The sequence below is a fragment of the Neolamprologus brichardi genome, chromosome 3, assembly GCF_056152115.1.
Source record: "Neolamprologus brichardi isolate AB-2024 chromosome 3, ASM5615211v1, whole genome shotgun sequence".
In the NCBI taxonomy this organism is placed as follows: Eukaryota; Metazoa; Chordata; class Actinopteri; order Cichliformes; family Cichlidae; genus Neolamprologus; species Neolamprologus brichardi.
In genome coordinates, this window is record NC_142106.1 from 11,122,239 (window position 1) to 11,136,567 (window position 14,329).

The 14,329-nt window shown below is 39.1% G+C and overlaps 1 protein-coding gene across 1 annotated transcript; it reads right to left on the reverse strand.

The window, feature by feature from the left end:
• Positions 1-615: 615 nt before the first annotated feature.
• On the reverse strand, positions 616-4,222 carry LOC148103479 (coxsackievirus and adenovirus receptor homolog). The gene is made up of 3 exons (XM_087838820.1): positions 3,943-4,222; positions 1,136-1,492; positions 616-897 (listed from the first exon to the last, which is right to left on the reverse strand). The coding sequence occupies exons 1-3, from the start codon at positions 4,010-4,012 to the stop codon at positions 689-691; spliced, it is 636 nt and encodes a 211-aa protein (XP_087694946.1). The 5' UTR covers positions 4,013-4,222; the 3' UTR covers positions 616-688.
• Positions 4,223-14,329: the final 10,107 nt, after the last annotated feature.

Consider the following 14,329-nt stretch of genomic DNA (forward strand, 5'->3'; position numbering starts at 1 on the left):
CATGACCGCTAGCGACACAGCTATGTTAGCATAATATAAACAAGCTAACTTTTTTCCACTCGATAAAAGTTAACGTGAGTGTTCTCAGTGGTCAGGAACAAATGTAATCACATGGCAGGATGCTGTAAAAGGACCAAACTTCAGTCAGGAGAACAACTGAGATAATCCACAATACGAGGTTAGTTATTCATATACTGCTGCATGGACTGGGCTGTAGCTACATGCTAAGGTTTTAAAAACTGAGCTTAAATAAATGATTAGCGGTAATAAAAGCCGAGGGAGGTTAACAGTGATCACTGACTGTTTTAGGAGCTTTTTGAGATTAAATAGAAGAAAATACAAAACATTAAACATGTTAACAACACAAAAGCCATATTAAACGCAGACTACTTTAGGCCCGGAAGTAGGATTCGTCACGTCATCACTTAACGACCGGATTGGTAGTATCTTCTGTAAAAATATAATTTTATTGTTTTTTTTAAAATGACTTGAATTCTTGCAAGATCACTTACGCTCTAATATCTATTTATACCACAGACACTGGATAACTGTTTTTTTTCTTTTTCAAGTTGCATATTACAGTTACCTGACATTTTTAAATTTTATTTATACAGTGCCAAATTACAACAACAGTTGCCTTAAGGCGATATTGTTTTACTTCCATTTGCCTCAGAGATGTAGGAATTTCTTACCCAGCATCATCATCACCATTCGCAACAGGTTGCGGTTCAGCAGGAGGCTGGTATGAATTCTGATTTGGATTTTGTTTATGCTTTCTGAAGATCAGAAAACCAACAACAGCAGCAACAAGAAGCAAAGCAGAAACTGACAGACCAACTATCAGTCCAACAGATCCTGCCTCCTTCCCTCCATCCTCTGTGTGTCCTCCTGTCTGACCTGCAGGTGAGAAACAGGTGTGAGGTGTCAGCTGTCAGGTAGGTGATGAGTGAAGAACAGAACAGAATCCATTTCCTCTTCAAACTGCTGTCAGACATTATCTACTGCACTCTGATCACATCACTCAGACCAGCTGCTTTCTACAAAGTCTCATCAACAACATCTTTAGAAACAAACATCAACAACCAGGAAGCAGCTTCACCTCTGATCACACACACACTCAACTCTGCTCACTCACCTGGAGGATCAACAACTCTCAGGGCGATGATGCTGATGGGTTTATCATTTAAAATAGCTCTCTTTCTACGTTTTGTTCCCGTCTTGACACGACACTCGTATGTTCCATTGTCATTAGTCGTCACATTCTTCAGACTCAAAGACACGTCTCCATTCTTCATCTGTCTGTCCTGCAGATTCACCCGGTTCTTAAAAGATGGATGCTGGTTTTCTCTATCAAATCGCCCATCCCGATAAAAAAGAACATATTCGTTTCCCAGGTCATCTCTGCTCCACTCTACACCTATGATGTTGTTGTTTGGAGCTCGACATGTCAGAGTGACGTCCTGTCCAGACTCAGCTGTGATGTTTTTCTGGTCTGAAAGAGGAAACAACACAGAGCAGAGAGGTTAAAGGTCAAAGTTCAACTGATCACTTCTCTTTTTGGTTGTTTCTATTATTTTATTTATTCAGTTCATCTTAAACACTAATGACTGTGTTACTTTAGAAATTTTGCTCAGGGTGGTTTTTTTTAGTTTTTGGCTAATGGAGAGCTATTATTTAAACATCAGATGAACTGAGAGTGCTGTGTGCACCAATACTGAACAAAATGAGAGCTGTAAACACTGAGAGGATAAAGTGGAGATCACGGAAGGGCAGAGCTGGAGCTACAGTAAGTATAATCCAAGAGGAGGACAAATAAACTGTTTGTTCTAGCTATCATTAAATGCATATAGTGAAGCTGCACACCCACCTGTGAGCAGATCTAACTTTAATATATTCCTGCTGACACCAAACTGTGTTTTTTTTTTTTATCTCCTTATAGTTTGGAGCACTTTTCAATCTCATATTTCAGTAGCACAGGGTTAGAATTACTCATCACCTTCAGTAGAGACCTCAGAGGGTTAGAGCACTGTTGTTTGTACCGCTTTCTATAATAAACCAGGAGCTTATTATGAATGAGAGCAACTCTTTCATAAATATACTGCTCAAAAAATTGAAGGAACACTTTGAAAACACACCAGATCTCAATGGGGAAAGAAACGATGATGACATCTATACTATTATGCACTGGGTGATGTGTCACAAATAAAATGATGGAAAGGTATCAACTTACAGAGGGCTGAGTTAAAACACAGCCCAAAAGTTTCATTGCAGAAACTCAAAAATGGTACTCAGTAGTTTGCATGGCCCACACGTGCAATACAATGTTACAAGCACATGGGTTGCAACCAGCAGACATGAGAGACCCAAAGGTGTACAGGTGGATATCCATTTGTGGCTGTATGAAGCTCGGCAGCTACAGCAGGTCATCGAATTTAAAGTACGGTGGTTTGATCCATGGCTGCTGCAGTCTGCATGCCAAATGTGAATGTGCACTGAGAGCTCAGGTGGAATAGAAAAGTGACATATAAGAATCATCAGTTCATTTACCACATCATTGGGCTCCTGGACATTTAGATGGAGTGAAACATAATATCTTGGATTTACCATGTGATCTGGGACAGTCAATGATATAAAATTCTTCATCCTTTAGGAACTGCCTGCATACTCTCGTCACCTGCTGGAGGTCAATTTGTAGCTCTGGCAGTGCTCATCCTGTTCCTTTAGCGCACAGGTGTCAAACTCCAGGCCTCGAGGGCCAGTGTCCTGCAGGTTTTAAATATGTCCTTGATCCAACACAGCTGATTTAAATGGCTAAATTAACTCCTCAACATGTCTTGAAGTTCTCCAGAGGCCTGGTAATGAACTGATCACTTGATTCAGGTGTGTTGACCCAGGGTGAGATCTAAAACCTGCAGGACACCGGCCCTCGAGGCTTGGAGTTCGACACCCCTGCTTTAGCGCAAAGGAGAGGAAGCTGATGAGTTAAAGAACTTCAACGGTCCTGTCCAACTCTATAGCTGTTGTTAGGTTTGTCATATTTGTATCTTATTATTAACAAACTTGTCAGCCACATTTAATTAATACCAATTTATGGCTTACAGCGACCTCTTGTGGACATTATGATAATGAATATACTACAAAAGCGCACACACACACTATAGCCCAATATGTTCAGTCCTGGCTGCACTGAGTTTGAATTAAGACTGACAAACGATCAGGTGCACTCAATGTTTGTTAAAGTCCCACAGACACGTTAAAGACAATTACAGGGGGCGCACACACATTAAGCTGGTTTTATGGTCCCACAAATTAGCCTGTGTACGCTTTTTGTTGAGTGAGGGGGGTCACACAGCCCAGATGTACTCAGGTTCAGTTCTACAAGATCCTGACTGTACATTGCCGGAAGCCGATGGTGTAAACCAGTTATGAACGTTCACTGTTTGGCAAGTGGACCGAAAAATTGCTTGAAGTGATACCGGAGTTCACCGAGAACAAGAGAAGCTAAAATACGTCAAAGATCAAAAACTAAAGCACGAAAACGACAGACTGTGACTGTAGTGACACTATTTTTAACACCCGGGAGCTTTTTGTGTGTTAGCACTTCGCTCTGCTCCCCGGCTGGCTGACAGACCACCAACAACACGAGCAACAGACCCCAAAGACGGTTTTATACCGCATAATGCGTGCACTGCCACTATTTCAACAACAGAGCTCACTTTAGGCAGATGGATAGTCCCCGCAATAGTACAGATAGCAAACATGCTAACTCTACGATAAAACAAGGAAAGACTCCACCCAGCCTCATGATGCGTTCACGGACACAAACAAATGGAATTGACATGAAACTAATTATTTGGGAAGTACTGGTAAAATGTAAACCACACTTATACGTTTTTCATTGTTGATCTCAGGGGGAAACAACATTTGGTTTATCAACCTCACCTGCGGATACAAACATGAAGACACCTACAAACAGCAAAGTTGAGCGGAGTGACGCAGTTACAGCAAACATTTCCGTGTTCTCGAGAACTACTGATCCAACACCAAGTTTGTTCTAAATATCCTAAACTGATGGTGTTTTCAGTCAATAAAAGACTATTACTTTGAGACGTAAATATAAAAGATTAAATATAAAGTTTAAGCAAAGCTAAGAATGTTTGTCCTTTAGCCACCGCTCGTTGAAACTACACACTTGCGATTCAGTGTATCGAAGGTAGTCGCATTAGAGTGACGTCAGATACGCTGAGCTATACGATCAAAAAGTGAGTCATAAGAAAAGACGTGAAAGCTAAACCAGGTCTGAGGCTGTGTCCCAATTCAGGGTCTGCACGCTTGAAGTACGCGCACTAGGCGTACTACGTACGGTGCGTACTATAAGTACGAGAAGTGAGGAAGTGAGAGGCTTGTGAAATGGGACGGTCTAGCATCATGGTTGCCTAGCAACCATGATGCTAACCGCGAGAAACGCGAGATTGTGTGACATAAATGAAGGAGAAAAAAATGTTTTGTTGGTCATTCATTTTTGTCATGACATCACTTTGATTAGTTGAATATCTGAGGCTGAATGCATTTGAAGTACACTTCGAATTGGGACAGCCGTCATCGCGTGGCGGTGATGTAATCGCACTTAAAATGCGTACTTCAAGCGTGCAGACCCTGAATTGGGACACAGCATGAGTGTTTCTTGAATGATCTCTGTAACCTCTCTCATCCATCAATCATCAGCTCCATGCTAAAGACCAGAGATCAAAATTGTTCCACTGTACACAAATATAAATATATAAAAATGAAGCCCTCAAATGCTCTTCTGACTGCTGTCCCATCTTTCTAGACTAGAATATTTTTGCCCAAATATTTGCTCATAGAATGAAGTTAGCTTTCATAACTGATGAGACACTAACAGAAGTGTTGGTATATCTCTGATCATATAAGATTAATATTAGACGCTATTGATTATTTACATCTCATCTGAAATGATCGTTTTGTAGTGTTTGTAGATTTCTTTAAAACTTCTGAATCCATTAACCATTTTTTTTTCACTTGAAAGGGTTGGCTTTGGGCATTTCTTTTGTAACACTACAAAAGAAATAGTAGTGTACAAAAATTGTGAATTGCTCTAAAAAACAGAAGTCTTTATTTTCTTAAGCATCAGATTTTACTAAATATTCCGAAATGTGAACAAAACTTTTAAAGACTCCATCAAACTCAAGCTGTGAACACAACTCAAATTCTTAACAAAAAACAACCCTGCACTTTACAATATGTTTTTTGTACTGAGAGGAAAATCTCCCAATGTTAGTAATTATTATTTTGGTTGGTTTGTTTAGTTGGTTAGGAGAAAGTGAACGCTGGCGCTTTTCAGCTGACGCTTTTCAGCTGACGCTGCTCTCTTTCTATAGCTTCTAAACTTATTGCTCAGTATAGTTACACAAGTTTGTTTTATTCCCGGAACCCATGTCTTCTGCCAGGTAAGGTGTTTCTCTGCCTTACCTGTTTGGCTGGAATACTTTAGCCATATTTACTGTCAGCTATTAGAATCAACTGTTAGCCACTGGGCTGTTTTTGGACAGCCAGCTTTCCGACATTATCACATCAAGACTGTTCTTCCAGCCATTGTCGCTGGGTTTGTTCTGCAGTCCATACTGAAGCCTGTCTCCTCCACTCTGAGGTACACTGCATCAAAACTATATCTACGCTTCCAGCACATATCGGCCCTTCCGTCAGCTTTACTGCTCCACCCGGACATTGCCTGGCACCTGCGTCGAAAGTATGTCCACTGATGATCCAGACGGAATTACAGGATCGACAGCAGGAACCTGATACCATCTCTGTGGCCATCTCACTGCTGCTCCACCAGAAAGCTCGTTGGACAGACTTTTGACCATAGTGTGCTTGTTAGCCTGGCCAGGTCAGCTTGCAAATTCTAGTGGTGACTACCCCATCTCCACGGGATTGCTAAATGCCCAATCGCTCTCCGGCATATGCTGGATCAGAAAGCACTGCACATTTTATACTGTGCTTTACTACTGCCATATATGAGCTACTGTGTAGAGGTCTGGGGAAACACATACAAAAGTAACACACAAACAATAACTGTAATACAGAAAAGGGCCATTAGATTAATAAATAATGTGGGGTACAGGGACCATACAAATGCACTCTTTGTCAAAATGCAAGCTATTAAATTCCAAGACTTGGTGAAGCTTAAAACAGCGCAAATAATGTATAAAGTAAGAAATAAATTGCTTCCAAAAGAAATCTGTAAATTGTTCATAGAAAGAGAAGGTGGGTATAACTTAAGAGGGAAATGGAATTTAAAAATACAAAGTGCTAGAACAACTTTAAGAACGATGTCTATCTCAATTGCAGGAGTTAAATTATGGAACAGTCTAACAGAAGAAATAAAAGAAATTAAAAACATAAAACAGTTTAAAGTAAGATATAAAAACCTGATTTTAAATAAGTATAACAATGAAGTAAACGGGGTTAACCCAGGACGGTAATGTTGCTGGTAATGGTGTTGTGGTTCTTTTTTGGTTTTTTTTGTTTTTTGTTTTTTTTGTTTTGGTTGTTTGTTTTTCCATAATTTGTGTATCTGCAAATATACACCTTCGTTTTCACCTTTGTTTTGTTTTGCTTTACTTTTGTTTCATATGTTGTTTGTTTAATTTAAGACTAAAAAAAAAAAAAAAAAAAAAAAATTAAATGAATGAGAGTTAAAACTTGAGGGGGTAGGGACAAATAAGTAAATACTTCTACCTACTCCTTTTCAAACAAATAATGGAATAATATATTGTAATGATTGTGAAGGCTCATGTTTGAAATGTTTGAAATAAAAATGAACTGAACTGAACTGAATTGAACTGAACCTCTTACCTATGATCTTCTTAATAATAATAAACTTGACTTTCTTTGTCCAATGGAGACCTGGCAGCATCCAAATGATTTCACCAAACTCAATCTTACCATTCTGCGTGGATTTGATTACACCTGCCACCCCCATGTGTTGGGACATGGGGGTGGCCTTGTGATCCTACACAAAAACACGTATAAGGTATCTTCTCTTTCTGCTCCTGGCAATTCCTCATTTGAATCCACGATTATACAAATTGATGAACCAATTCCCACAATTTTAGTTGCTGTAAACCCAACGCTGACTTTTTACTGATTTTTCTAACTTTCTTGCTGAATTTCTACTCTTATGTCCAAATGGACTACTGCTGAAAATTTTTAATATCCACGTGGACAGCACATCAAATTCATCCACAAGAGATTTCATATCCTGTCTGGACAATTTTTGCTGACACCAATACATGGATGTTCCCACACACTCTAAAGGACATATTTTGGATCTTGTCTGCTGTACTGGTGTCAACCCAAAGAACCGTACCGTATCGGACATGCCTTTTTCAGTTCAGTTTTAGTCTTCCACTGTACAAAAATAAACAAAACTGCTCAATTACTTTAAAGAAAATATTAGGGGCACTGATCTGTTAGCTCTTTGTCTTAGCATTAATAATTTACCAACCACTGATGCCTCAATTTCCATAGACGACTTGGTATCTCACTATAATAATGGACTTATCAACTCCTTGGCTTCCCAGAATTCTCGAACCGTTTCTTTCTCTCGCTCTGCCCCATGGTATTCATCTGAACTTTGCCAACTCAAAGCTGTTGTACTACATCTGGAATGTCTCTTCAGGAAAAGCAGACTTACTATTCATAAGGAAGTGTATCTCAGTCATATGCAACATTATAAAGAAGCTATTTATCATGCTAAATATTCTTAATACACTTCTATTATTCAGTCCACTCAAGGAAACACTCGTACTTTGTTTTCTACATTACACATTATTGTTAACCTCCAGATACTTTTGTCATACACACTTTACAGCAGTCTGTAACAAATTTATGGACTTCTTTTATACCAAAATTGTGGATCTTCCTCAACAATTGCCCTCTTCTTGTGATATGGTCAATTGTTCTACCTGCATTTTTCTCCTATTCAACTGTCATCTTTTCTATGTAGTTTTGAATTTCCTACAATAATTTGATTATCTTCCAATATTAGTAAGTCATAATCATGTAAACTTGATCCACTGCCCACTAATCCTGTTAAACTTTCACTCCCCTCTCTTGGCTCGTTGATCACGAATATCATACACTCTCTTATCTCTGGTTCTGCTCCAAACATCTCTTAAAACTGTAATGATAACTCAGTATTGAAAAGAATGGTTCAGACCCTACCCATTTAAATAACTTCAGGCCTATCGCAAATTTGCCTTTCCTAGTCAAAATTATCAAAAAGATGTGGCTGCACAGGTTCATAGACATTTCACCGGAAGTAATTTGTATGAACAGTTTCAGTCTGGCTTCCATTAATTACATAGTACAGGAACAGCTTCAGCAAAAATCACAAATGATCTTCTGCTTGCAGCTGACTCTGGACTCATCACCATCACCATCCTCATTCTCCTTGACCTTACAGCAGCAGGACAAAATATTTTCACTATAAAAATATAGACATTGCATTATCTAGGAGGCAGCATTTAGCTGTTGCTTCCATAAAACCACAGCTATTCTGGAGAACTATAGCCTTGGCCTCCTTGCTTGCCTTGGAGTAAGCCTCCTAAAGTGGCGCCCAGATAAGCAGAACAAAATAGATGGAAGGATTAGATCTGTGATATCAGTGCCCAGCTAAGCCAACTGAGGTGTTCTTTCAACTCCGCCGATGCCATCCACTGTCACGGCCACTGATGCCACGGCCTCTGGCCATGCCATCAAAGTCTTTTTCACCATTGCTGGCCTCTGACTAAGCCTCCTGATCTACCCAGTCACCATCACCAATGCCAGTCAAGCTGTTTCTGCTGCTAACCAACCAGCCAGCCCTCATAGTTTCTCGATCTATGCTGCTCAGGGTTTTCTGGACTTCTTGATTTTGTTGTTGGATTATCCACATTTTAATTAAAGTAACATTTTCAGTTTAAATTCAAATTTAATTCAGTTTTTCTTGAGTTTAAGGACATTGTGTTTTTTGCACTTGTTATGATTATGCAGCTCTTTTGTTTTTTTCCTACCAATGTTGTTGTGTTTTTTTGACTTACAATTTTGTTGTGGAGGAATCGAGCACTAACTGCAGCTCTAGTGTTTCATTGTGCATTCTATACCGTGTGATTCCTCAGCTCGCTACATTGGTGTCATGAGTGGGATAAGTAGTTGGTAACAATTTTAAAAGAATAAGACATGAGAAAAATGGAGGAACTTATCACCCATCGACAAGCCATTAATGGCACTTGAATAAACAAGAGGAAAGACCTAACTCTACTAACAGGTAGTCCAGGGGGAGATTCTTCTGACCTACCTGACAGAGCCTCACACCCCTGCCTAGTTGTGGGAGATGGAGAGAACTGGCTGAGAAAGAACCATTCTCCGAGGTCACAGGCAACCAGCTCACCCATGGCGACAGCAGCTTCAGGATGTGCTTCAGCACATCCCCATAAAAGGCAACTATGGGGGACAGTAAAACTTGTCCCTAATACCTCCGTCAGAAGCTTCCTGACAAGGTGTCATGAAAATGCCATATTATGCCACAAGAGACGGACCTTTTACAAGTGCAGATGGCTGCCCAACTGAACAGTTGTTCGGCAGCTACTCTCTGGCACTGAGTCCATAAAGCCCAGCACCACAGCCATCATGAAAATGGGGTGGGGTAGCACAATGGAGGAAATGCCTCTCCTCAGAAACCATTCCTCCCCCACTAAGTCACGTCTGAGTAAGACAGATGTATCTGGACTGTGATATCAATGGCACCATATGAGGAGTTTTCAGAGGCTCCACGGGCTCAACACTCTCCTTGGTTTCCACGTGTCAGTGTTTCCATGTGGCAGTGCCACATTATGCCACACAGTTTGATAAACTTTTTACAAGTGCAGATGGCTGCCCAACTGAACAGTTCTTCCGCAGCTACTGTCCAGCACCGAATCCATAAAGCCAAGCACCATTAGAGTGGGGTGGGGTAGCACAATGGAGGAACTGGCTGTCCCCAGAAACCATTTCTCCCTCACTGACTCACAATTGTGGGTTAGCCATATGGGTAAGACACATGGATTGTTTTTGGACTGTGATATCAATCCATATGAGGAGTCTGCAGAGGCTCCACGGGGTCCACACTCTCCTTGGTTTCCACACTCTTCTAGAACTCTTCCTGGTACTAATGACCCAAGACCACAGGGTTAGAAGCCTGCAGAGGTCCATATTACCACAGTCACTAGTGAATGGGACAGAATGCTAGGAAAGACACATCTTCTGCAATGTTGAATACAAGTTTTGTCTAGCCAATAAACAAGACTACTGCATCATTGATCCAGATCCACTGGCAAAATAGAAAGCTATGATGGGCATGACCAGAACTGCCCTTATCTGGGCACTAAGACTGTGGAAATTCTCACCACAAAAGATGTTTTGCAGTTTCATCCACTGTAAGAAAACCTGAAGTGCCATTACCTCTGGCAAGTAAAAGAGCCCTAATGATACAAAATGACATTGACACTCGGATGCACACCACACCTGTCTCTGCCCTCAGGAGTTATGGGAGGATGACCAGGCAGGTTGTCTTTGGGGGGCTGTGTTGCATGTTGAGAATGGCTAAATATAATTTTCCTCTTGCCTCTAGAAAACCATGTGTCATGTGATTTTAAGAAAAATGTGTTCACTGTACATGTTATGTAGCTCCTTTAGATTGTTCTTGCCAATGTTGCAGTGTTGTTTTGACTTAAAGTTGTTCTTTGGTGGAGATCTTACACAACAGAAGTAATCTGCAGGGTTATTGATGCTTTTGGAAACAAAGCGTTAATGTGTCTTTAAATGGTGAACAAAAGAGTGACTTCTTCAGTCTCAGCTGACTGCAGGTTTCCCCAATCTTATAAACAGTACATTTGCATAATGACTGAAACCAGCCCACTGAAGAAACAATGGGCTGGGAGGTCAGTCCCTTAATCTTAATTATGCAAATTCTCATGACCATTGACCAATGGCCACTGATCAATGGCAATGAGTACCATTCACAGAGACTTGGGGAATGCCTGCAATGGCTGTGAGTCACTTGGATGAGTGACGAAACGTTTCTCCGACTGAAAACGCTGCGTCCAGATGAACAGAATCAACTTTTGGGGAACATGAAAAGCTCTTAAATCACTATTCTTTGTTTTAAAGAACTAAACTTCATCAAGTGAGAAAATGTGGTCATTGGTCCTTAAATAATGTTATAATTTAAATTAGTAACTTAATGATCATATGAGTCATTGAATCCTCAGCAGCTCTGTCTTAGTGGAAATTAGTTTTTTTTTCTTTGTGTGTGTGTGTTGCTGTTATTATCCTGATTAAACTGCTTCAGCAGTGAGAAAACTATGTGAGTAAGATTTCCTGCTTTTGCTTACAGTTTGATAAACTTTAAAAAAATAAGTGTTACTTGAATGTGAAGCTTTTTGTTTTAATGTTATGTTGGTTCATCTGTCTGGTTGTGAAATGATTTCAATGCTTGTTTTTAGAGCTAACAAAGCTCCGGTTAGCTTAGACTGTCTAATACTGTAGATCCAAACAGACAAAGTTCAGATTTAATGTAGTTAGATTTGTTTTTCATTATGGTTGTCATGTTAGTTTACAAGAAAGTGACTTTATTTTAGAAGCTTTATTTATTTTTTTAAATTTAGAAACATTTCAGATTTTTTCTCCCAAAGGGATAAACGATTAAGGAATAGAGAGAAAAGCATCAACTGCTTCGACAATCATGTGAGATTTTTTTTTTTCAGAAGAAGAAAAACCTGATTGTTTACCTCCAGTTTCATTTAATGTAAATGTTTTCTTTTTTTGCTGTTTATGTTTTCTCCTCTTGTGAGGTGACAGAAAAAAAAATGAAAGGACAAATATGACGAAACTCAGCAGAAGAGAAGTGAAGAGTGACCAAGCGGAACCACTAAATGTTAACTTCCTGTCTTTTTGCTGGCAGTGAGTTAACACTAGAAATGAAACTGTTTTAGTGTCCGTGGCTGCTGTGTCATCATTTTTAATCCACCTGTACTTTGAGACATTCCCTACATACTACAGGTATGTGTAGCCTATACTTTATGTATATATTTCTAATGTGAATTTTATATATATTTTTCAACTGTTAGAAACACACCCAAAACGTCTAAAAAATTATTATAGTGAGATCACACTGCTACCATGAGGTCAGACTGAAACACTACAGTGGGTTAATCTAGCAAAACTAGATTTCTTTTTCTATATCCTATGTAGTATATATATATATATATATATATATATATATATATATATATATATATATATATATATATATATATATATATATATCATGGAGGATATTTTTGAGGAAACACAAGCAGGACAACGCATGTAAAACATGATTAGCAGCAAATAGTCCAGGAATTAAGATAAGCAGAAACATCACGTGACTCTTGCACCACTTCTTGTAAGTCATGACTGTAATCAGAGTACAGAAGAGTAACTGAGTACACTTCCTCTTTGTGATGGAGGTGATTTTCTTCTTTATATTGTGTCAGATAAAGTTTGACAGCTTTTGGTTCTTTAGATGATAAAACACATTGAATTCATTTCATATGATGTTTTTTTCACAGATGAAACCAGCCAACAGTAAATCTAATGCTTTACACAAACTCAACGTGACATTCATATTTAACCAGTAACCATTAAAGTGAAGCTTTAATCCTGGTTCAAATGGATTAACATAAACAATCTGTTAATCCACTGAAGCTCACAGACTTCAGTCAACCTGTCAGATTATCTAAAAGACTGAAAGATGTCATTTTAAACACTTACTGTTGTTCCCTGGTCAGACAAAAGACATCATCTCTCCATCGCGCCCTGGGTGTGCTCCAGGACCTTATGAGATATCCAAAGAACACCTCATCCAGGAGGAATCCTAGTCAGATGCCCAAACCACCTCATCTGGCTCTTTTTGATGTGGAGGAGCAGCATCTCTATTCTGAGCCTCTCCCAGATGACTCAACTCCTCACCCCATCTCTAAGTGACAGATCTGGTTTACAAAAGTAAATGTTTCCAAATAAAACTGTAAAGATGTAACAAGTTTCCTCTGTACCAAACTGACTGAACTGACCAGTGAACTGCTGTTTTAAACAGACACACCCAGATCTGTGACCTTGCCACAGAGAAACCACTGTACGCTCAGATATTTGATTAACAAATTTCAAAAATGCAAACTAAGGTGTGACCATAACAGGAAGTGGACTTGTTTCACTGACACAGGTAGATGTGGAGACAACTTCCCACTGGACTTTACATCAACTTGTTCTAATGAATAACAATAAAACCCAGATAGAATACCCATATATAGATAGATAGATAGAATCCCTGATATTATTCCCTACAAGCTGGTACACGTCAATACAAACAAATGTTTACGTTTTATTGAACTTTGACAGACAGAATGAGAGACAAAGGTAACAACAACAATAGATGCAGAAAAAATTATTCATAAATGTAAGAAAACAAACAAAAACATTATTAGTAAAAATCTTAAACACACTGACTGTGATCAAAACCACTTACTTTATTCTGTTCTTGTCTCCATTTGGCAGTTTTTCTCAGCATAACGTCATCGGCTCATAACCACAATCATGTCAGGAAACATCTTCAGGGTTGAAAAACAGATTTAAATCAGAAAAAAGTTACAATTACTTTAAAATCAAAATGAATCAGTTTTACACTCCAGCTGTCAGTGTCTACAGACTAAACTTTGCCAAGTCTGTGAATGTCTGTGAACGAGAACAGAAACAAGTAGTGGTTTGTGCTTTCTCAGTAAACTGAATGCTGACTATGTGTGATATGTGGCTGCTCAAAACAAGTTACAGCAAAGATCTATTCTTGCCTACATTTCCTGAAAAAATAAATAAAACAATAACACATGGATCTGATAGTGTTTACTCTGAAAACATATGGAGGAATCTTTAAAGTCAGCTTTGAGTTTGTGGAGAAGTGAGTCTCAGAAAGACGTGAAAACTCTTCATGAAGTCGTCACCTCAGAATGATCTGATCAATCAATAAATCAATAATTTACTGATTACAATTGTCCGATCATCATCAGCACTCAGTATGTGTGTGTTTGCATGTATGTGTTTGTGTGTGTTCATCAGTATCCTGGTCAAACTGGTTCAGTGAGTATTATTGGTACAGATGGACTCATTCATTTCCTGCTAGTGTGTACAGTTTACGTACATTTATCATCTCTAAAACAAGCTTTAGCTAAACATGGAGCTATTTTTAAAAAATGTT

Bases quoted from the DNA above. Each gene is read 5' to 3' on its own strand.
- LOC148103479 (XM_087838820.1), bottom strand. From the start codon at position 4,012: ATGTTTGCTGTAACTGCGTCACTCCGCTCAACTTTGCTGTTTGTAGGT. The intron at 1,493-3,942 runs GTGAGGTTGATA...TTCCTCTTTCAG, and splicing joins CTTCATGTTTGTATCCGCAG to ACCAGAAAAACATCACAGCT. The intron at 898-1,135 runs GTGAGTGAGCAG...TCTCACCTGCAG, and splicing joins GAGAGTTGTTGATCCTCCAG to GTCAGACAGGAGGACACACA.